The 24,789-nt window shown below is 42.5% G+C and overlaps 2 protein-coding genes across 2 annotated transcripts; one reads left to right on the top strand and one right to left on the bottom strand.

The window, feature by feature from the left end:
- Nucleotides 1-47: 47 nt before the first annotated feature.
- On the top strand, nucleotides 48-10,948 carry armh4 (armadillo like helical domain containing 4). Its single transcript, XM_010788646.1, has 8 exons — nucleotides 48-851; nucleotides 1,658-2,581; nucleotides 4,986-5,366; nucleotides 5,996-6,145; nucleotides 7,156-7,314; nucleotides 7,467-7,498; nucleotides 7,720-7,854; nucleotides 8,347-10,948. The coding sequence occupies exons 2-8, from the start codon at nucleotides 1,747-1,749 to the stop codon at nucleotides 8,419-8,421; spliced, it is 1,767 nt and encodes a 588-aa protein (XP_010786948.1). The 5' UTR covers nucleotides 48-851; nucleotides 1,658-1,746; the 3' UTR covers nucleotides 8,422-10,948.
- Nucleotides 10,419-18,415, bottom strand: naa30 (N-alpha-acetyltransferase 30, NatC catalytic subunit). Its single transcript, XM_010788658.1, has 4 exons — nucleotides 17,332-18,415; nucleotides 16,404-16,527; nucleotides 16,047-16,102; nucleotides 10,419-13,937 (listed from the first exon to the last, which is right to left on the bottom strand). The coding sequence occupies exons 1-4, from the start codon at nucleotides 18,187-18,189 to the stop codon at nucleotides 13,800-13,802; spliced, it is 1,176 nt and encodes a 391-aa protein (XP_010786960.1). The 5' UTR covers nucleotides 18,190-18,415; the 3' UTR covers nucleotides 10,419-13,799.
- Between the last annotated feature and the right edge of the window lie 6,374 nt (nucleotides 18,416-24,789).

The raw sequence follows: 24,789 nt of genomic DNA, 5'->3' as shown, positions 1-24,789 counted from the left end.
AGTGAGGTTGATGAAAACTTTGTATTCAACTATTAAATTAAAAATGAGTACGTCATAAGCAGCAACATATACAAAAAAGGGAAAAAACGTTAGAAATAGTATTCAGACAAGTTCAGGGTGTATTTGATATTAGCTTACAACATTGTAATATTTGTATGCAGGCCTAATGCAGAAGCAATCCTGTAAATGTGGATTGCAAATATATTATAATAACAATTAACAACATTTATACGTCTGAGAGTATATATTCTTTTGTTATTTAGCGTTTATAGCATAATTATTAGTTCACAATATTTCCAATGCTATGGCTATGGTGCTCACGAATAAATGTGTTAAATATACTGGGTCATTATTGCAAAAATAACGTTCATTTTCAAAATCTTCAAATTCAGCAAGATATATTATATTGGTTGTATATTGTTTAAAATACACAGAATAAGAAACTGACTGTTCTCTTCCTCTGGTCTCCACTGCTCTCTGTTTACAACGACCTTTGACTTTGACAGCACCATAGCTCTTCATATAACCTTTTTTTGGAAGAAAACATAAACTTCTGATTATCGAGGAATTAGACGCATTCAATGCAATTAGCTCGATTATCATAAAACAGACGCCAAAGCTGCCACTTTGGGTGAATCCTGCAGATCTGAAGCATTTGGTGGCAGCACTTCAGAAGCAGGAGAACATAACGGAGAGAAGACTGAGACTTTCTGTCAGTGACGCCGAGCTGCTCAACAACAAGCCTCTCAATCCACCCTCACTATCCTGAATCTGTGTCCGTGCGAACTGCATTATTTCCTGCAAACTGCAAGAGAAACTCCTCCAGGCACCGCGAACATGAACTCTGGAAGGTATTTATTTTTAGCCTTACACGACTTTAATGTGCATTCTCTCGCATTGCCTCAAAATGACGCGATTTAAAGGAATGCATGCATGTTGCATGTTAGCTCCGGTGATTCAACAGCGCATTGTGAATCTGTTTATACTCTCGCTATATGTGCACTGCATGAGCTGTTAAACGGTATTGATCACAGGGGAGGTGCGCATGCAGAACAGTGGGTTGCATTTGTGGACAGTGTATCATCAGGGCTCGGATGATTGTTTGTGTTTCTCCGGCAACATGAAAGGGTGTCACCCTGTGAACACCAGACGTGTCGTGTATTTCTCTACAGCAGGCACGAATTGATTATTGGGTGATAATTGCTGCCTCCTCATGTGAAGCAACACATGCTCCAGTTAGCCGTTTTAATCCAATGTGCATATATCCTGCAAACCGAGAGGTCTGTTTAATGGATCCTTCTGTAGAGGATCTTAGAAAACCTGGTGCTATTTATAGGTGAAATGCAGGGGGGTGCTAAGGATTGCTGTGTCAGACTCTTTCTGTCACCCTCCACCTGTGAGTGTAGCATTTCCTTCTGTTTACACAAAGTGAGCAGAAGAGTCTGAGATGAAAAGGAATTTCATCCAAATGATTCCAAAACGGTGCAGCATCAAAGTAAAGGCTGACAGTTAATCCTGTTCTCTTTGGTAACTACAGGCTATATGAAATTCTGAATAAAATGTTATATCATTTGTATGCTGGTTCTTTAATCTGCACCCTGTCACCTATTTTCCTTCACGCCACCTCTGCTTTCTCTTTCTGTCCACATGTCTACAGCTGGGTGGCAAGGCGTTGAAGTGACAGTCAGACGCTGTTCACACCTAGCATTTGCGTCCACTCTCAGCAGGCACTGAGACGAGACAGAGATGCTGATGTCTGGGACGCTCCCTCGCCTCCTCCTGGCGGGCACCTGTCTCTGTGTCTACGGGACCCCCGTCCACCTCCAGAGCTACACCAGCGACTGTGACGGAAAGTGTGGCAGCTCGGCAACATTCGTTGTATCAACGCACGCCACAGATAAAGAGCGCACACAACATGTGACTGGCCTGGTTTTAAATGTAGAAGGAGGCGCTGGCCCACATGCACGACCTGAGCGGAGAGCTTCGGTGACGCAGACTGAAAACGGGGACAGCCTCGATGGAAGATCTGGGCCGAGCGAGGCTGGAGGAGAGGCACGAATCCAAAGGAGCAGGGTAAAGAAGGGGGACGGGAGCAGACAGTCGGCTTCAGGGCTGTCTGCTGATCCACACGGTGGGAAGGTGCCTGTGTCCGATCCCACAGGTGGGACGGAGCAGGTGGACTCAGCAGTGAGGTCAGCAAGGTCGACTCCAGATGGATTTTCATCCTCCTTCACAACGCCATCACAGCTGGGCATCACATCCAGGCAGGTCAGAGACCAAAGTGAGGAGGACTGGTCCAAAGTACCCGGTGATTCTCTGGAGGACTCGGAAACAAGATTGCCATCCTCTACAGAACCTCCAAACTCTGGATTATGGATCCAGAAACTGACCTCCCGCAGTCCCATCCCTCCCTCTGTCTTTGCCTCCCCTCAAACCTACACACATTTGTCAATTTGGGGTCATAATGGAGCTACAATGTCCTCCCTTCCAGACCCCTTGTTACCTGAACTGGGACCAAACCTGATGCCCAGAGAGGATGGACCTGAGAGCCTGTGGACTGAGGCGGCAAGGCCCGGGGATGGTAAGTGTGAAATATTAGAAAAGCCTCATTAATGTTGATGTGAAATTGACTTTTTTGGAGGGCAAAGCTTTCTGTTCTATTATTCAAATTGGGTGCACAAGGACACAAACTCCTAAGTTGAATTGAATGCTCTGCAGTCATTGTCTGACTTTCTTCCACAGCAAGTTTTATTTCCTGGCTTTGCTGCAGTTTGCGAGGTTTCAGGAGGATTCATTCAAGCGGAAATTAAAACGACACATCTCGTGGCAAAGATTGCCTTTGATGATTGGCGAAGAAAGGCGCCCCGGGTTTTCCATGCTCCACTTTGAACCCCAGCTGGGACCCGTGGCAAACTAATTACTTTCTATTCCTGACTCGAGCCTGGAAACAAAAAAACAGAACACACACAACATGAAAGGGCTGGTGCCAGGGTGTGTTATACAAGTCTTAGGAGGATTCACCACTCTCTCTCTCTCTATCTGTTTACCCCCTCGAACCTCCGCTCTTTCTCCCCCCCCCTTCACACTCCCCCATCCAGGCTATTGTAGAGAAACAGGCAGGTTATTATTCATGGAGGCAGAATAGGGAAATGGATTAAAAGAGTCTGTCTGAGCCAATATGTGTTCCTTCCGTCCATTCGGGGATCGGATGTTTGATGAAGCTTCCTCCCAACAGAGAGGAAGCTGACACAAAAAAAACTCAATTCCCAAAACAGCGTTATGTAAAAGGATTGCGGTCTTTATAAGCATTTTTCAGCCTACTTAAGAAACACTTTAGACTAAAGGAAATGTCTGAGAGATATGCGGTAGCAGTTTCTCCTGTGACAGCTCCCTCTCTGTGGTCGTCTCAGAGAGAACGGTTATATTCTCCTTTCATTGTGTCTTAGCTGCACTGTTAACTCAAATGCAAGTGCTTTCTAATGAGAAAACCACATGACCAGGAGCTTCATTCTGTCATTAATACTTCAGTGCTGCTATGTGTGCTGAATACACTTTAGAAAATACATGTATTTATTTGAGCTGTCAGCTTTGTAAAGAAACTCATTCAGGTGGCCTACTTTTCTCACTGAATTGAGCATAATCACAAAAACATAGACTTTCAGACGACTGCTGTGTTTGACTGACTTTTACCAGAAGGTCCAAACAAATATGCTCTTTCTATTTAGATTTAGATCCCCATTTCACTCAATACAATAAAGGCACTGCCCCAAGAAAAAGGGGATCTTATGATACAGTGTTCACTGCCTTAGTTTCCATAGCTTTTATAAATCTTAACAAGGATTAAATATCCTCATTAAAGAGAACCGTGTTACCTCTAGTGACTGTATGAGGGGCAAAGGAACACACAATGGAGTTTATTCCGAACAACACCATCAATAAGATCACAAATAATAAATAAACCATTGTCCTCAGGAAAACCTCAATTTCTATCTATCTTTCCAAGGCAAGGCAAGTTTATTTATATAGCACCTTTCAACACAAGGCAATTCAAAGTGCTTTTCAAAAATGAAAGACATTAAGATAATGGCATTTAAAAACAGTCATTAAAAAGCAAAGATAATAAAAGAAACATTAAAAGAAAAAATACATGGATAAAAGTTACAGTGCAGTTTAAGATGTGAATAGTTCAATTAAAAGCAGCAGCAAAAATACAAGTCTTCAGCCTGGATTTAAAAGTAGTCAGAGTTGCAGCGGACCGGCAGGTTTCTGGGAGCTTGTTCCAGAAATGTGGAGCATAATAACTAAACGCTGCTTCCCCATGTTTAGTTCTGACTCTGGGGACAGAAAGCTGACCAGTCCCTGAAGACCTGAGAGTTCTGGGTGGTTCATCATTTAGCAGGAGGTCAGAAATGTATTTTGGGCCTAAACCATTCAATGCTTTATAAACCAGCAACAATATTTTTAAATCTATTCTTTGACTGTGTCACAGGAAGCCAGTGTAAAGACTTCAGAACAGGAGTGATGTGATCCACTTTCTTAGTGTCATTGAGGACTCGAGCAGCAGCGTTCTGAATCAGCTGCAGCTTTCTAATAGATTTTTTAGGGAGACCTGTGAAGACACCATTGCAGTAGTCCAGTCTACTAAAGATAAAAGCATGGACAAGTTTTTCCAAATCCTGCTGTGACATTAAGTCTTTTAATCCTAGATATGTTAGGCAATAGTAAGCTGATTTAGTAACTGTTTTAATGTGACTGTTGAAACTCAGGTCGGAGTCCATGACTACACCTAGATTTCTGGCTTTATCTGTTGTTTTGAACATTGCAGGCTAAAGCTCAGCGCTAACTTTTATACGTTCTGCCTTGGCTCCAAAAACCATTACCTCAGTTTTGTCTTTGTTTAATTGGAGAAAGTTCTGACACATCCAGTCATGCACCTTGCACCTGAACATATCCTGACCCTCATTCTGTCTTTCTTGTGTTTACAGTGGACACTGTGGTCCCGCCCTCTGAGGACGAGGCCACTGAGGGCACCATGTCTTCAGAGGCTCTCCCCCTCATCTTCGAGCCTTTCGAAGATGTGACAGCGGAGGGGGGGGCAGCAGAGGCCGTGGCAGCGGTCACCGCGGTGCCCGGCAGCGCTCAGCCTCCTGCTGCCATGGCGACAGGAGGAATGCATCAGGTGGATCTGGACCAGTTGGTCACCGTGGAGACAGACAGCGACGGTCCCTCACACGCCCTGCCACTGCTGATGCCAGACTGGACGTCATCGTGGCAGGCGTCCGGCGGGGAGCTGCTGGAGCCAATCGGATCATTGGGACCGTCTGTCTCAGAGCGGAGGGGCGGAGCCGAGGATCAAACTGAGAGAGGTGATGTGGCAGCATGGATGAATGAATGTCAACACAAGGAGCTTTTTTTCCTACAAGTCACATATACTTCACATTAGTGTCAACCATTTTTCAAAGAACAGTATGGGTCATTGTGTAAATGTGATGGAGCAACTAATTCCAGGAACTGTTTTTTCAAATATCTTGCTGAATTTTAGTTTTTTTATTTCATTTTTTATTCAACCTTTATTTACTAATACTAATCATTATAACTCATTCTTATGTGCCTTTTGTCCTGCAGGGGTTGTTGCATTTTAACATAGAATTATGGGGCAACAGTACACCTTGCTTGTGCATCAACATTATTTTGAAAAAGAAAAGTAATAGTAAATATATTTTGTTGTTGAAGTTATTAAAATATGTTTTCCCCCTCTAGGCAACCTCTGGCCTGAATTTATGTGATCTCGAAGAGACTTGATTTAGCTTGAGAATGTATTTCTCAGACAGTTAATTTCGTTAAATCACTGAAACAGAAGAAATACTGCACATGCAATATAACTTATAAGGCATCTTGTACTACAGATTATTAGATGTTAAAATAGCTGTAACAAAGTGTATGCGTGTGCGTGTGTGTGTGTGTGTGTTCGGGCCACGTGCTTCCCGGCGTGTAGGTGATGTGAGGACAGCAAACCTTGAGGAGAACTTGCCCACCACCGACCCCTCCTTCTCATCCCTCCAGCATGCTATGACAACGGTATCCATGGCAACCCATCATCCGGTGCACAAATCCAGATCAGGGTTAGAGGAGATGGAGTCTGAGGGTAAGACAAGTTGTAATGCCATCTGCAAAAAAACAATTTAATTAAAGGGCCCATGTCATGGCCTTTTCTACTGATCATAATTACATTGTTGAGGTCTACTAAAATAGATTTATACCGTGCAATTTTCCAAACTCACATTGGTTTCTCATACAGCATCTCTGTAAAGTATGTTCTCCTGCCCCCCCTCCCTGTGAGCCCAGTGTGCTCTGATTGGTCGGGACGTTGAGAGGCTCGTTGCTGCGATCTGCTGCGAGGAGCGGACAGGGTTCCGGGTCGGCGATACAGCGAGAACAAGCGAAACTCATCCTGAGCACACACAAACACTCACAGCCGAAGTAAAAACAATAAGTGTGGCTTGATATTGAGTAAGAAAAAGGTTTATAACGCTGTGAGCATGGGTCTGTGGAGAGCATTTCTCCGCGATCCCAACTTAGCAGCCCGAAAAACGTTTACCCATTTAAACAGTCGTGGTACTGTAGATACCTTGTTTGTTTTAAACATCATAAATACACAAACAACAATGAATACTTACAGGTTGTGTATAACCGAATCTCCCGCTGGTCCAAACAAAGTAGGAACAGCATCGTTCTTCAGTGTCTTACGCTGTACATATCCGGCATGAATCGCTGAAAGGTTTGGGAAGCTTTGTTTTCGTGAAATGCTGGCAGAGGGTGTGACCTCTGGGTATTCACACGTCACAGTACCCAGGAAGTAAACAATGGAAAATGAGAAATCTCCAACGAGGCGTTTTGGGGCAGGATAGACTGTGTTAGAGTTTTACTCGCTACAGGGTGTACTTTGAGGGTTTGTGACTGCAAGGCACACAGGGGATAGTGTACTTTGAGGGTTTGTGACTCTGCAGACCGTTTACATGCATAAAAACCTTCATAACACACAAGGGGACGGGTAATAATCGGAAAAGCATGACATGGGCCCTTTAAAAAGAAATAGGGTTTTCAATGTCATCCTTTTTCGTGGCCAATGAGTAACTATTTTTTGTTATCTCACAGAGGAGACAGATGAAGAGGATGAGGATGAGAACTCTGAGGAATCGATCGAGGATGACAGCAAGGAGGACCTAACAGAGACACCTAAAACCTTCTCAACGAGGCTTCCCTACAGCCTCATCCCTCCACCTCCTCTCTGGGTCCAACGGAACCAGGGGCTGAGTAAGAGAACATGGTTTCTAAATCATCTTTACATAAGCTATGGAAATAACAGAACATATTCAATGGTTATACCTTCACTTGCAGTCATCACAATCATTTAAAAATACATTTATGAAAAATAACAAGTGCTATATCTGTCTCATTTCTCACAGTGCGGAGCTGGTTAGAGTTGATCAGAGAAAAGGTAAGACTGCCCCCTGCTGCCGCTAAAAAGTCTTGGTCGTCCATCAAAACAATTCTGTTTTATTCGCTCCATTATATGTGCTGTTATGGATAAATCTGGTAATATTCTCTACCTTTACAGTTGTATATGTTAGGGGATCTTTTTTGATTTGAGTTTATAGAGAAGGATTGCCAGGATTTGTTTACAATTCCGTTTATCAATTTTGTCTTTATGCTCTGCAGGCAGGTTATGTGTCCGGGATGTTGGCCCCTGTGGGCATAGGCATCACTGGGGCCCTGTTAATCGTCTGCGCCCTCTACAGCATCAGGATGATTCACAGCTTCAAACACCAGAGGAGGAAGGTCAGGCAGCAAGAGGTCAGTTCCACCAACAACCTAAGTTCATTGAACTTACTAAAGCCATTAGTGGAAATGACTGACAGTGAAACAACCAAAGTAGCTTAACCTTGGAAAACAAAATGCTATGTGCCATGTCACCTGTGTTTCCTGGAAAACAGAAACGTTGCTACAGCAGCAAAACAATAATACTTGTGCTTATTGAAGTGGAACAAATATTACATGTAGGCTACTCCCCTAAATCACTTCTTATTAATCTATATTTCTCTTACAGCAGTTTTTTGGGGGGTCTTTTATAGATAGATTTACGGTGTAAAAGAGTAGCGTAATGTGTGCCTAGCAAGTGTTTGGTGTGACAAAGTGATGGTGATTGGGCTCAGAGCATACAGGCAGCGCGTGAGACGTGTGCTTGTGGTTTACTTAAGTAAAAACTCACTTCAACACCGACCACTTGCAAGCTCTAGGGAAGAAATGTTGTCTATGCAACTTTTAATTTTCATTTAAACTCCACAGCAACCTCGAGAGCCGGGGACCAGCCGTCAGGACCAGGCCATGCTGCTGGCTGACAGCTCTGAAGATGAGTTCTGATGAGACCCTGCTGGGCTCTTTTTGTCGGTGACCAATAGCTGATGCTCCTGTAATGGAGGCTCAGCAAACAACCCCATCACTATGACTACAGAATCTCCCATCACCCTGGGCTGTTTGGCTATGACTCATCTGATCCACAGAGTGTGACTGAGTAGAGGACACAATTTGCACAGGCTGCACAAAGTTCCGCTTTGTATCCCACCACTTCTAAAAGAACCAATGTGAGCACTTTTCTGAATGTTGTCAGGTGATGTTGACTCTAATGGCTTGGCAAGGCAGGCGTGATGTACTTCAACATAAAAGATTATATTGATGGTTCTAAAAAAATGTGTCAGCAGGGTAATGGCAGGATTAAAGTGTTGCTGATAAATCTTTGGAGTTGAGAGGCAAAGTGTGGACCAGCAGTATGTCTTTCAAGCAGTAAAAAAGGGCTGTAGAAGAGATGCATCACATCAACAATGTAGGCCTACATATATTTGCTGTATATGTAACTGACTTGTGGTCAGTTGTTTGAGTGTAAATACATTTTTATTTCTTGCTAAATGTGGATATTTATATTATTCAACAGTTTGTTTAATATGCGTATTTGTTTTTTTTGCCAATAGTTAGATGACAAGAATGATAGCACTCTTAAATCTAACAGTTAGCTGGAGCTAGCCGGTTAGCCTAGCATGAAGAATGGAGGGAAACAGCTAGCTTTGCCCCTGTTCAACAAACTAAACCTTTTAAAACTAATTTTGGTTTGTTTAACACTTATCAGAAAATAAGTGTTAAATTGATAAGTCGCTGTTTGACAGTGGAAACTTGTCAAACATGTATTCGGCTTAGAGCAGTGACTGCCTGGAGTCTAGTTACCTTACAACTGCTAGCTGCTAACCGGTATCCAGATTGTATAACATTTCAACAGAACCAGGCTTGCTGTTTCCAGCTTTCATGCTAAATTTACCAATTCCTGGCTGAAACATAGCCTCATATTTAACACATTGGTAACTAAATTCTCATCAAACTATATAAAAAAAAATGAATAAGCATGTTTCCCAAAATGTTTGAGTATTGCCTTAAACCAAATTTCCCACACATTTCAGATACCTTTACATATAATTAATTGCTTCATTTAAATGTACATTTTCTGGATTTTTTTAAATCTATTGTTCAAAAGCATTTGTGCACGCGTGCGCACACACACACCTAATTTTAACATCTAATAATCTGTAGTACACGATACCATTGTCCCTCAAAAATGTGAAGCATAAAAAATTTTATGTAGGCTACCTCCCCCCATCAATATGAATTAATCGTTTTGCAATTTGCAAAAAGTGTTTTTAAGTGCATGACTATTAAGTCTGTTCATACCTATGGTTCATACACAGCCCTGTTACAGTGACTTTAATTATAATGAATGAAGGGTTTATGTTGGCTGGCAAAGCACAAACATTGAAGACATTGGGGCAGAAGTTCATATTTTCACAAGTTAATCAAAAGATGATTTTTCAGTACTTTTGTGTGGTTATCTGCTTCAGAGAAGGGCAGACCAAGACATTTAGGCAAACATGTCTGCCCCATGAATTTTAGATTTCTGTAATCAACTATATAAGCAAATACAGTTCTTGAGTTTGGAAGAAAATAGGAAATTGTTAATAAAAAACCTTTCTACTATAGTTCAGACAGTACGTATTTCAAAACACTCATCCGAGCAATGTTTTTCCACAACATTAATACATAGTGCTGTCTTTTGTTCAAAGGGAAAATATTTTCAGTGATTTCAGTCCTCTGATATGCTTAATGTACAACTGCCTGTTAATATGCAATAATACTGTTTTAGGGTAAGTGTGATGTAAAATAGTGGACACTTTTTTCTCTGTGTAAATAATTCAACATGATGTGATCAAATAAGCAATTCTTTAAGATGTCTTATTTCAACTCTCTTATGATGTAGCTAAAGTGTGAACTATGTTTTACATGGAAACCACTTCAGACAGCAGACATGACCCAGTTTACAGCATTAAAAAAATCAAATAATTTATTTCTGTGTTCTTTTTCCACATTAAATAAAAGCTATCGGACATTTCCAGATCAAAATCAAGAGAGGGGACAGGGAAGAGGAACTGGGGGAACAGAAATCTGACATGCAAAAAAACCTTTTGTTCTCCCCTTTGCACACTCCGTAGATGGCGTTGGAGGCGTAGCTGGCCGCCCCGAAAAGACTGCAGGAAGCCCCTGTGGTTGCTTGGTTGGTTGGTTGCAGGAACACAGCTTTTTGTGGTGAAGCATGACAGCCAAGACACATTTTCTTTATCCGACCCGCAAACTGGTTACTGGGAAATGTATAATTGTAACACTAGAAATGTAGGATAGGCAGATGTCGCCCCAGGTGAGCACAGATAATTGGGCGTGTGATTGTTAGATTAAGCTACCTGAAAAGCACAGCGGACATCCAGGAGGAGTAAAGAAAACTGCCTCTGACATCTGTGAACACTGAACCGACATTGTAAAGTCAAAAACTTTTTTTCAAAATGTATTTTCATTAAAACACAGCAGGCCTGATATTGATGACGAAGCCCTTCAGTCTGTGATGAGCTAAACTGAGCGCTTTGGCTCTTTGTGACAGGCTGTAATGCCCATATGGAACTGCCAGAGTTTCGCAGGAGTAAAGCAAAACAAAAAAAAGTTAACACTTTTCCTTCGACATCTAAAACATCTCCTCGTACTGACAGCTGGTTTTAAGAACAGACAGGTTCCTTTTGTACCTATCATGTCCCTTCGTCTATCAGTAGTCACTGTATAAAAGAAGAGAAAGGGCCAGGGAAGTGAGAGAACACGAGGGGAGACAAATGTCCAACACAGGGACACGTTATACCTCCAAAATAAACCAGGAGTTTACACAGGGTGATCATTTAAATTTAAAGAATGTCAGATGAGCAGTAAAGATAATAGTTTGTGTTCACGGTGTAGAGCGTTTTTTTGTATGCCCACTGTGAATTGCTCATAGTCCTCGTTAAGCCTCTGGATGGGCTAAAGTAGCACAGAAATTAAAATCACAATCTGATAAATCAACCCAAACCGCCCCCTTCCCAACAGATGATTCACCCAAAAAAAAAAAAACATGCTCTCAATATATCCGAGGAATAGAACGACACTCGTATACAAATCTGAAAAACAAACAAAAATAGGTCATCTGATCTGTTGTTCCAAATGCACAGACACAAACGTACATACACAGGCTGTTATGGGGGTGGCGACTCTGTAAACATATACTTCAGTCTGAAGGAAAATAATCGCGAAATATGAACACGGTCCTGTAGTGTCATTCATTGAGACTAGCTATCAAATCATTTATACATCCGACTACCACAAATGTTTGCTGGAGACTTTGATCTGTATTCAATATTTTGGAGCAGATTGGACTCTGATTGTGCCCCGAGGCAGTGTCCTGCATTGAATATTGTAGGCAGCATAAAAGCATGCAGATGTCCGATTGCATAATTTGATGTTTTCTTACTTTAAAAACTTGTAACGCGGGTTGTTTTCCAAAAGATCTAAGCTAATTTAGGGTTTATCCTCCCTTCAACCAAACAGTCTCCAGTCTTTCCACCACATTGAGCACTTACTCGTATCCTTGAAAGTAAAAAAAAGTCTGCCTTTTTTTACTTTCCTGTTGTCCTTGAAACAAAACACAGCAGCAAAGGCTCTGATTTGGAAAGTAGAGAAATAAAAGTCTAACAGAACCACGCCATTGTCAAAATAACAGGACACACACAAGACACATTCGTACTACGTACACATACACACTGCAGCAATTTCCAAAGAAGTGCATCTGACCTTTGTTCATATTTACTTTTAAGAAAAGAAAAAACACAAAAGCGGATGAAGCCAACTGTCTTAATTAGTGTGGATTGGAGCGTCCTGGTGAAACTAAGTCTCAGGTCGGAGATCTTAAATGTTAGCGAGGTTGGTTGTGCATCGAGTTAGAGCACCTGGTGCATTGAGGACTCAGCTGCTGATGAGCAGCGCGAGGTTAAACAGGTGTACGCTAGACAATCTAAACAAACTGAAAGCAAACATAGAATAAAATATAATCTGCTAAGAATACTTGTCTATTTTCCTTTTCTTTTTTTTGTATCGAGAGATAAACACAAAGCATACTCATGCATTCCAGCATATGTAACACTTCGCCTCCGGTCTGGTGCCGAGTGCAGACGCAGAAGTGTTGAGGCTGAGTGTGTGATGCCTGTTAGCAGGCTTAGCTGAGGCTGAGAGTGCTGATGGATTGAGTGGCACTTGCAACAAGGAGGAACAGACGGATATCATCTTTAAAAAGGAGTCAACTGAGACGGCTCTTTTTCAAAGACTCCTTTTGGGGGATTTTGCAGCAGCTGGCAGTGCATTTAGGGGAAACAAGTTATGTTCTAATAGGAAGAAAAAATCTAAATTCCTCACCTATACAGTCAGGTTTGATAGAAGCAAAAACTGTAGCAAATTCACCAGTTGGGAAAAGTTTGAGGTGCTAATGGAGTGATTTGTTTCGATCAACTGCTCTGCAGCAACATACTTACACCAAACACAGGAAGGGGGTTCGGTGGGTTTAGCTCAAACTGGGTAAATCAACACACACTCTTCACACTTTTTCCGCCGCACTCACTTTAAAATAAATGCATGCATATCTTTACAGGCTTCAGTCCAGGGGGCTGAGGCAGGTGATGGGAACAAAAAACCAGAACGCACAGTTCTAACCGAAGCATGCGCTCACAGTCACACAACACGGTCACTTGCTCACTGTGAAACCACACATGAAAACAAGCCAAACACTCCAAAAGAAAAAAACACGAGGCGGTACAAAAACACAGTCATACTATAGCTTTTACCCCGTCCAACTCACAAGGTTAAAAAAGAAACACAAAAAGAAACTCAAACAAATATTTTCTTTTGCCAGTCTGTTTTTCACCACCCCGTTTCCTGGTGTCACTTGTTGTTGTTTACTTTGAAGTCTGCGTTTGTCCCGTGTTCAGTAGGAGGATCTGCTGCGGTGCAGTGTCCTATTGAGGGTTCGGACGAATGTCCTCACTTCAGCTGCCTCGCAACCCGGTTCATAGCATCCAAGCTTGAAGGTCAAAAGGTCACCCTCGCTCACCGCCCCTCCTCTGGCCCATTAGGTGGGATGTCAATCGGGTTCGCCCTCGACAGCGGTTGTTCGGAGGTCAAGGACAAAAAGAGGGTGTTTCTGCGTGTCTATGCATACCTATGTGCAAAATGTTGTACACAGGTGTGTGTGTGTGTGTGTGTGAAGTGTGTATAAGAGTGAAATGACCAGGGCAGAGCTGAGGCTGTTGAGCCGATAGCGTACGAGCTGTCCCGTCCTCCCCTGTCCCCTCCTCTTTCCTCTAGCGGAGCCACAGTTTGAGCCGCAGCGCGTCCACTCCGTTTAGGTAGTATCTGAACAGCCGCTTGTCTCTGACAAAACCCAAGTTCTCGTACAGCTTCAGGGCTGATTTGTTGGTGATTTCAGTCTCCAAAACAACCTGGGGACACACAGAGGGCCATAGAGACACATTATAGTAACCGGGTAAAAAATATATGTCAGATAGTCATAATTAAACCTGCAACCAACAATCATTTTTTGTAAGTGATGAATCTGCTGATTCATTTCTATATGTGGTGATTACTCGTCTGTTCTAAAAAATGCCAGAAAATTGTGAAAAATGTCCATCTCAGTTTACCAAAGTCTAAGGCGAGGTCTTTAAATGTCTTATTTCTGTTGTCAGTCAAAAACCCAAAATATTAATGTTAAAGCTAATGTGGGCAAGAATTTTTTTTGTCAAATTTGTCTAAATATTCTGTAAATCTAAGCGCAATCACTATATCAAATGTGTTAAAAGGGTCCTATTATACTCACATCAGGTTCTAAATTGTATGTAATGTTTAAAAAAGGTATTTATTTTTCTCATGTTGCCTGTGCTGCAGCACATTTAGCTTTTGCAGACTTTTAACATTCACAAAAACCTTTATAACACACTACAGGAAAGGTAAAAAAGCCCCAAAAAGCCCAATAGGGCCTCTTTAAGTTGAAGTAATAAGTCAAAGTTAAAGTCATTAGAGTATTTTCTTTCCTTCCAAACATATAGTAGTTTCGATTTTCAAAGTGATCTCCACCTACAGTAACATTTTGTCAAAGATATGTTATAATAACATTGTAATGCATTTGCAAGAGGGGATGGGTAAGCCATCTTTTTCTGTATGTGCGTTGTAAAGGTTTGCTGTCAACATCATAGCATTTACAAGCAAAGCAGTTTGGAAATTAAGCTCAAATTTTATTTGGTAGTGTAATATATTTGCCTATGAGCACTTAAGAGCAAGAACAAAGCCTCAAACCAATGGAGCCTCGCTGGGAGGTTAAACCTGCTAGGCTCCATGGGTCAGTCTTTAAAAATGCATGGTATGTAGGTGACAGTAGTGTGAATTGATGCACTTTAGTCAGTGATAAGGAAACCTCTCAAACCATCAGTTCCTGTATGTCTCTTTTGTCTTATTGGGATCTATACAGATAAAAACCTGCTGATACACAAGCACCAAAGCTGAGAAAATTGCAGCTTGTAACCCAGGCAAAGCGGTTGCAGTTGCTTGATAGACGAAAAAATACTTTTCTATAAAAGTGTGTACTCTTAGTACCCCTTGTGTTTACACTGACACAAAAATCATCACTGTGGTGAATTATCATCAGTGCTTTGGTCTCAGCTTACAAAGAGATCAGGGTAAGTTTAATACAGAGTCTCATTTCCATTTCAAACACATGCCATTTCTGGAGACTTCACTTGTTTTGTATGCGTCTGTAAGAGGCAGTGAGTCAGTATTTAGAGAGAAGCAGAGCAAAATGGAAGTTACCGAAGGGATCAGAGTAGCTAAAAGACAATCCAAGGTTACCAACTTAAAGGAGTGAAGGACGGGGAAAGAAAAACTAGTCCTTGAAAAACGAGAAGCCAACTTTTCTTTCGGTTTATGCTTGCATAGAGGCTTTGGAGGCAAACAAAAACAAAAAAGGTCCACATGGTTGTATTTAGTGATTATTAAATCTTTGGTTGTTCAATGTATTAATTGCATTTTCTGTAAATCTGGTTTGGTAAATGCCAGACTGTCCTCTAGCACAGAGCTTCCCAAACTGGGTGTCGCCAAAGCTTACAGGGGGATGTGAGAAATTGTTGATTACTTAAAATAACATGAAATCTGATCTGATGCAATTTTCACAGGAAGAATTGTACTTAAAATCCAAATTACTCGTTTAACACAAACTACCTGAAGCTTTGGATTAACTGTACAGTTGAATATAATATACATTTCTATAAAGTCTGTCACCCAAAGCCTTAGCCATGGGACTTTACTCACTGACAGAAAAGGGGTCCCTTTAGATGAAAAGGTTGAGAACCAATGCTCTAGTCATGTAACACTGAGTGAAAACACTGAGACAGAATTTGAACCTGTGCCAATGTGAGACATCAAGCCTGCGCATGTCAGACCAAAGTCTGTTTCAAGCTATTTTCATAATATTTTCTGGATGTTGTATATGGTTGGGAAAAAAGAAAGACATGTCAATTCATAGAGACTTCCTCCACTGAGAATGGTTTAATATGTCTTACCTCGTCACAGTCACCCTCCACCATGGCATAGATGGCCTTCTTCACCAGATTAGTACCTTAAACAAAGGAGTCAAAGTCAGTTAGGACACGCAACAAACACAAAGTTTCAAGAAAACACAAACATTTTTATCTGGCTTGACATCTGGTAGTATAAGAGGGTCAAAAGGTAAAAATGTCCCTTGAGGTTAAAGTATAGTGCACCTCAACTACCTATCTAAATAGTGCATTTGCATCAGAGGATTTGGTGGTCAAAGAATGCACAAAAGAGGCTATGGTACAGCTTGTTCTCGGCTCCGCAATGTAAAAGTAAAGACTTTTATTTTATTATGTTTGTGCCACGCAGAGTCCAAATCTTACCGATGCTTTTCCTTCTGTGTTTGGAGTCCACGGCCAGCATGGCGATGTAGCCACGACGGAACATCTTCTTGTGCATGTCAAGCTTACATACGATGGCTCCGACACACTCCTGCTCCACCATGGCCTGTGACAGACAAACACAAAAGTCACATCCATAGTTGATGAAAGCCAAGCAATAATTCCTGTCCTCTTGCCAGTTCTGCTGGTTCCCTGATCTGACCTTTGACCTGTTTTTCAAGGCACTTCCTCTTGTGTTACATGTTTCGTTCCGGACAAACTGGAACTGGGAAGTTTACGACCTTGACGCTCAGAGGATAAACAAAGAATGGACAGTGTTTGGCACGAACAAAAACCTGACTGGACATGGTAGGCGGGAGAGAAAACACCTACGTAAAGCATATTTCCCTCTACTTTAACTGAAAGGCAAGGATTTTAAACCTTTGCTTGCTCCTAAACTCACGAAGAACCTTACCCTAATGAAGATATATAAGGGATATTGTCATGTCAGTTCAAATAACCTTGAATTGACGGCTATAAATTCCAACTAACATCCATAAATCTAACAAGGATCAAGGCTTTGTGACATTAAAGTAGGTGTTGTAGCTCCGAACAGATACAATACAACTTCCAAACTAGCATGCTGTTGGTGACATGTCTACTTATGTAAAACTAGCATGCTGTTGGTGACATGTCTACTTATGTAAGTTTAAGCTTAGTGTATATCAACACTGTCTTTGGCTGCATTTGAGTCACACTGACAGGTGATGGAAAGCTATAAGTACACTATGCAGTCACGCCCAGCCCAAATAATGCTATTCACCTTTAGGTAGCCAAAGTACAAGGGATAAGAGGGTAGCTAACGCATTATTATGACAAACATTAAAGGATGAATATCAGCATTTCTTAATGTTTTAGTGTCTTTACTCACCAGAAAGCAAAGCTGCGGCCAGTTGTGAATGAAGTACCTGTAGGTGTAAATTGAATAAGGCTCAGACAAGTCCTTTGTGATCAGTCTCATGATCCACGGCATCTGCAGCTCGGACTCGTAGCGGACATAGCAGATGCCGTGGCTGTCCTCCTCCGCTCGGCCGGGGGAGCCGCTCAGGGCGAGCCGGGCGAGCTCCGCGGTCGGCGGCTGCAGCTCCTGCGGGGCGGCGTGGCTGTGCTCGGGCCCGGCGTCCGGCGGCTTGTCGCTCGGCGGTCTCGGTGGCTCCGTGAGGTCAAGCTCCTCTTTCCCTTCGTCCCCGGGGTGGCTGTGGGCCGTCTCAGTTCTTATCAAATCTGGCATCCCGTTCATGCTATTGTTAACTAGGGGCGAGTGACTGCCGTTTTTGGAGATGGGGCTGTGGCCTTCATGTTGGCAATGCTCACTATTGTTTCTCGCGGTTGAAGCCTCCTCGTTGCTACCGCTGCTGCTGCTGCTGTCACAGTTGTCCACGGACGGTCTCGGGTTGTCAGGCCGGTTTCCTGTGTGCTGGTGGCTGTCCGCGTCCTCTGAGGAGCCGGACAAGCCGTTTAGCTGCTGCTCTCGAGCTTGCATTTTGAGGTGAAGTGCCGACGGGCTAGCTCGCGCTAGCATGTTATTTTGCTTCTTATTAACCGACCTAATTACTTCGCTTAGCGGTTCTGACGTATTCCCTGTACCGGTGGGTAAACAGTCGTCTCTGTGGCAGGCCGCCTCTCCGTCTCCCCCCGCCGGCTCCGCGCTCCCAGCCCCGGGGAAAGGAGGACTCTCGGCCGGGGTTTCGGGGAGAGCGCTACTAGGCCCAGGCGGCACTGTGGCCATCCCACCGCATTAAGGTGGAGATTCTCGCTTGGAAAACGTTGAACACAAGCTCATCCACAAGGCAAAGGGATAAACAATCAATATACGAGTTAGATCACCGAATATCGCATAAATCCAAGGATATTTGAGGCGATAACGTAACCGCTGGCGACGTTTGTCGCTGCTTTCTCCTCGATTTCCCTGCTGCCGGAAAGTGCTGTCGCAGCAAACGCCATTGCAACAGCAGACAGAGACGTTTTACGACAGTGGTGTAACGCATGACAGATGCAGGATTAGCTACTGTAACACAATTAAATACATTTAACTTCCCCTCTTCTGTCGTATTGGTTTTGTTTATGTCATTTGCATTTTCGTTCTATTGCATTGACAGAACATATACAATAGTAAATCATTGGAGCAGGGTCACGATTAGGATACAGAACATGTTTTTTTATTTGATATAATGCCCTATAATATCAATTCCCCATGAAATTAAGACATATAATCTTATTTAAAACCCGGAGAAAATGGAAAATTCACAATTGATAGTGTAGTTTTCCTTCATAGAAGGCTTTTACTCAGCTAAATTATTTAATTATTTACAATTGGATGATAATTATTTTACGTTCCGTTGAAAGATATGTCAGTGCATATACTACTGTGCTGTGCTTGACCAAATTATGGGGAAATTGCTTCAACAATTAAACTGTCTAAAATGTGATTAAGGAAATTTTTTCAAAGCCCTGAAAATGTAAGAGTTGGTGAATCCTCTACTTTGTGCCAGCAGAGGACGCCAACTTCACGATTTACGTTAATGCATCATTTTCTCCCATTTGTATCAACGCTGCAATTTCTCCCCCAGATGTCGCTAGTGGATTATTTCCTTTCAGCTTTCTATGTTGTTAAACAGTAGCCTAGTCTCCACACTGTAAAGTACATGTTTGTTATAAGATCTATGCGCTTATTTCGAGTATGTATGTCTTATTTCTAAAACTCCACTAATGTCTGGAAGTAAATCATTTTAAATTCAAAACCTACCAGGCTTATCTGACTGTACCTAGAGGTATCTGCAGGTTTAGTTTTACCCCCCAATACACACAGAAACAAATCGAAACCTTTTGAGGGCATTCATTTATCATCAGTTGAGTTTATACGGTTTATACATTTCAGTTGCCCTTTCTGGCCAAGTAATTGTACATAAGTGAATACCTTTAGACATGGAGAGATGGAGAAATATTACTAGTAATAAGAAATATTAAGTAAAATAAGATATACAATTCAAATAAAAACACTTATAATATTATCAAAGAAAAAAAGAAAAGAGAGAAAATACATTTAAAGAGATACAAATATGTACAAAAAAAAAAGAAAGGAAAAAAAAACATTCGGGTGTACAGTATGTCTGTCCAGCAATAGTAAGCCTTGTGTGTCCTTCTTCCTCACTATAGATGAAAAAAAGGGGTTGATGTAAGGGGAACACGTTGGATCTTTTCAAATTACAGCTGTTTTGTATTTTCGGCAACAAAAACCTTTATTAGAAATCACAGGGAGGAAAGTTTACCTGCAGGGTTGTGTAGGCCATCCTAGGTCGGAGTGTTGCTCTGTTGTATCCTGAAGTGTGTCCATGTACTTATAGGTGAATTTAGAAAAAAGTAATTAAGTCAAATAATACTTCATTATTTCCTATTCATGCGAGATAAAACAATATGTCTAATGGACCATAGTGGGTATCACATTCTAAAAATGGATAGATAGATAGATAGATAGATAGATAGATAGATAGATATAGATGTAAAAAGTATTGATTAACCTGTGATACATCATATGGTAAGAGAGATGCTGAAAAAGACAACTTCCCCTCGATCTGTCCAACATTCCACTATCATGAACACACGTGTGTGATGATAAAGATAAATAGACAGTCCTATTGTGTTTGTCGATATATGTTACATGCAGGGAAACAGACGGAGAGATATAGACGGGGAGAGAGAGACGGCCCTTTTGAAAGCTAAGCCTTGGGGCTGAGAACTCTCTGAAGAGCTGGAATCAGACATGCACAATCAGTTTCCCTCTTCAAATCTCCTTTACAGGCCTATCTACTTGAACAGGCTTCTCTTAATTACTTTCTCTATCACTTAGCGAGCTGTGCCTGGGACTAGGAGCAGCAGCGGCGTCGTCTCCTTGCCAGAGACACTTGGCTGGTTTGAACCCATATTTATATATCTTCTTTCTCACAATCCTGTCCCGTATCTTCCTTTTCTTTCTCCCCTCCTCCTCCTCTTCCCGCTTTCTTCATCTCTTGTCTCTCAGAGGCTCTCTCCACCCTGCCTCGTACCCTTTTCCAAATATCTCCAGGGCATCAGTTGCGTCATGTGACTGGTGCGCTTGTGATTACAGAAGTTGGCAACCGTACCCATCAATGAGGAACCCAAAATATCTTGAAAAACGACAGCGTGTAAAAAAGTATAAGGTCAATTCTGGGATCAAACAACCCAGGTTGACAAGGACACCCAAACAACCTCCTTTAAATCTCTCTCCCCTTCTTCCTGTGCGACTGAACAGGTCTCCGGGGCTGCAGGCCAAGCTTTGGATCTCCTTTTTTATATTTTATTCTCCCCTTACTCCTGCCTGTCGAAATGTCTCCCTCTGCTCACTTCCCTGTGTCCTCCTCCTCCTCCTTTTTTCCTGTCTGGCGTCTGGTCCACTAGAGCTGTATTTAATTAGTTTCTGTAGGGTTAATTAGGGGCTAAAGTTAGGGGGTCGGATCAGAACAAAAGCAGGTCATGCTGGACGGATGCAGGTGCTTTGCCAGATTCCAGCGTTCAGATTAAGACGCCTGCAAATAGTCTCGAGAGAGTGAGGAATTCAAAGATTCAAATTCAGTTTTAATGTCATGTGCACATTGTTATTGGCAAGGAACGTCTCAAGTCCCAAGCTCCTCCAAGAAAATAATGCAATTGGTGACCGGTGAATGGCAGCAAAAGGAGGTTTTCCATATGGTTGTTACAACATCTTTTCTTTGCGTTTTCCACCCTATTTTCACACACTTTTCAGCTGACTTTCATGTCTTCCCCGACTTATATTACAATGGCACACATCAAACAAAGCTCATCTAATGTGGGTTGGGTGCAAGTGATGTCTTGGCCAGCCTGTTTCCTCGTTGCCATAAAGGTGCTGTGTTCACTGTCGTATCGCTCCCAGCACTCAGTCCCCTTTTTGTCATCTACGAGGGGCAGCTATACCCTCTCCTCCTTTCTCTTTGTCGCTTGGCTGTGTAGAATGAGAAACATGTGAGCAGGACATCAAATGACCAAATCCAGGCAAGTGAAGTATACATAAGAAGAGCGCTTCGAGCCTGTGAAGCGTACATCAGTTGTTTCAATGCAGTGATCACGTAAATGAAACAAAGGAAGAACAGTGGATGTGAGTGTAGAAAAGCTTGAGGCTACAGCACCTTGAAGGTTACTTATTGTGCTTTTGGCCTTAATTTACAATTTTGAAAACACATAAAAGTGCTGTTTTGATATCATTTCTGTGACCTGTGCACTTGGATTCAGACTTAGGTATAACCTGATTGAGAATGACGAGAAGAACCAAAAGAGACCGAATTTGACCTTTTCATCGCTCCTGTGGAGATGAAGAGGGACCAGATGAAGTGATATGGGTGGAGAGAGGAGGGAGAGGAGAGAGAGGGCATCTCTGGCATGGCTGGAGCCCCTCAGTGTGTGAGGGTCCTGGGGCCCTTTAGACAGGCGCCAGCCCAGCAGGGAAGCAGAGACAATCACGCAGCACCAGATCCAATGCACAGAGATGGAGGGATGGAGGGAGATGAGGAGACGCAGAGGGGAGCACTGAGGAGGGGGGTGCTGGGACAAAGTGCACCGTTGAGAAAAGGTGGAGGACACGACAAGGAGAAGAGGAGACATGTCCAGGTGGAGATGGAAAGAAGTGGCGAATGAAAGAGATGAAGGAAGAGGCAGAAAACGGCAGATCAAGACAAGGCGAGGAGTAAAGGGAAGAAAGAGAAAGCATATACTCCCTCTGTAACAGTCTTTATCACCAGCCCAGATCGTGGCGTATGAACAGGGATCCAAGTCAACCATCTGCTGAGGCTAGATAAGCCTGGGAGAGCTGGGTATTGAGCTGTCACTCAGGGAGGAGCGCAGAAAAAGAAAGAGAGGAGGGGAGAGAGAAACAGAAAAGAAATAAAGACAGAACAGGAGAGGGAGAGGCATGGAGGGAGGGAGGGGTCTGCGCAAGGTAGGGGGAAATTCAAAGGAGAAGATTTGTGCAGACTGGAGAGCATCCGTCTTGTTAGAGAAAGTCTTAACGTCAAACAGACGTCCAGCCCTGTCCTGCCTAATCTTGAAATAATCCTTCAGCTAATGAGAAGAACAATAAAACAAGGCTATTTATTGGTTTCCACTTTTATCCACCCACACACACACATGTACACACACACACACACACACACACACACACACACACACACACACACACACACACACACACACACACACACACACACACACACACACACACACGTCCACTCACATCACCAGTGATCATCGTGCTTCTGACATGAGGCTGTTTGTTGTTCATTTTCTGTCACTAGCATGCACACATACATGTCACAAGCTATAAGTACAGAACCAAGTTGTTTACACTTTTAATGTTCTTGAAATAACTCTATATTTCACAACACACACACAATCACATGTTATCATGGCAGAAACGTGTGGGTGGGGGGGTTTGGTAAGACACCTCTGGTGGTGAGGATCCCCAAAGAGGAAGATGGGTTACTCGTTGATTAAGCCTGTGTGCAGGTGATTAAGTTAAATCCCACTTAAACATACCCCCCTAAACCACTTAATGCATAACTATGAATTTAATTATTATCATGTATATGCGTGAGAAATAAAGTTGGAAAAAGTTGAACATTGATTGATATGGTTTGATTTGTGTAAGAATTGTACAATGTTGTGCTTTTTAAGATCTACATCAAATCCTAAACACTTCATTTCTGTGATTTGGTTTATAAGGGGATTCGGTTGGGGACGGGGGCACGAATTAAGGCCGAGAGGGGGGTCAGGCCCGGGAGTGGGGGATAGGAGGGGATTAGCCGAGGCCAGTTGGATCATTTTACAGCCAGAGGACCCCCCTTCACCCTCTGCAGTCTCCTGGACAATGAGGATTAAACTCCTCTTGTTCCTCAACTCCGAAAAAACGGCAGGACGACAAAGACACTATTCCTCCTGGGTCCCCTGGCTGTGGCTGGGAGCTGAGCTGAGGAGGGAGGGAAGGAGGGAAGGAGGGAAGACGAAGAGGAGGAGGAGGAGGGAGGCAGCAGGAGGCAGGGGGTCCATCATCAAATTAATCCCTTCACAGTTTCCTCTGGGTGCAAAGTGAGATATGAGGCAGACATGTCTAATGAAACGCTACAGTCATCTAAGGGCAGAGCGATAAAAGCATATATTAAACTAATGGAGCTCGTCATTAGTGCCTCTATTAAGCGGATAGAGAGGGTTGTGCTCTCGGGTGATCAGCACGGAAGATTAATCAATACCAATAAACCCCACTTTCCCACATTCTCTTATTTTATTGCTTGGAAAGTTAGTATTTCGATATCACTCACCCATGATGCTCAGTGTTAAAACTAAAAATACAATCTAGTTGGTATTTGTAGTTTACATTAAAGGAATAGCTTGACATCTTGGAAATATGCGTCTTCTTTTACTTGCCAAGAGTTAGATGAAGAAGAAAATTGATACCACTCTTATGTCTGAACTGTAAATATAACGCAGCTTCTAAGGAGACAAAGTGACTTCAAATAGAACTCATGAGCTCCTAGGTTGACATCGAAAGTTGTGTTCATGCTATGCCTGACGTTTAAGTTGTGAGAACACAGCTGCTAGTCTTTTCTGTCCATTTAGAAGCTCCGGAGGCTAGCTAGCGCGGGATAATGTTATGCAGAAATGCAATATCATTTCTAAACTAAAGCAAACACTTCATAAATTGTGAGCTCAGAACCTTCAACAAATGTACACTCTCAAGGTTGTGAATACCACAAGTTCATAAGACTCTTCTTATGAACACAGGAAACACGAGTACATTTGAAGATTCCTCTAGCCTAGATAAATCTAAAGGCTGGAAACAAGGGGAAACCGCTAGGCTGGCTCTGTGTAAAGGGGACAAAACGTGCCTACCAGTACTTATAAAGTTGACTGATTAATACTTTGTAACTTGTGACAGATCTGGAAGGTCATGTTTTACAGTTAGCACTTAGTAATTTGCAAGCTTTAAGGGTGATTGTTAGCATAGTTTGGACCAAACCAAGATCAGTGTTTCCCTTGTTTACAGTCTTTAAGCCAGCGTTTCTCAAAGTGTGGGGCGCGCCCCACTGGTGGGGCGCAGATATGTGATAGGTGGGTCACGAAATACAAAAAAATATATATATATATATATTTTTTTTCACACTGGTGGAATATCAAAAACAACGGCCCGCCCGGGGTGGAAAAAGCATCAATGAAAGCGACCCTCGACCACACAAAACAACACCTGTAAAAAAAAACAATTTGTGTTGAAATTGAAAAGGATATTGGATTGTGTTTGTTACTTTCG

This window comes from Notothenia coriiceps, unplaced genomic scaffold (genome assembly GCF_000735185.1).
Source record: "Notothenia coriiceps isolate Sejong01 unplaced genomic scaffold, NC01 NC01_scaffold00001411, whole genome shotgun sequence".
In the NCBI taxonomy this organism is placed as follows: Eukaryota; Metazoa; Chordata; class Actinopteri; order Perciformes; family Nototheniidae; genus Notothenia; species Notothenia coriiceps.
Note: the sequence above shows the minus strand (reverse complement) of the source record. Positions and strands in the feature narration are given on the sequence as shown.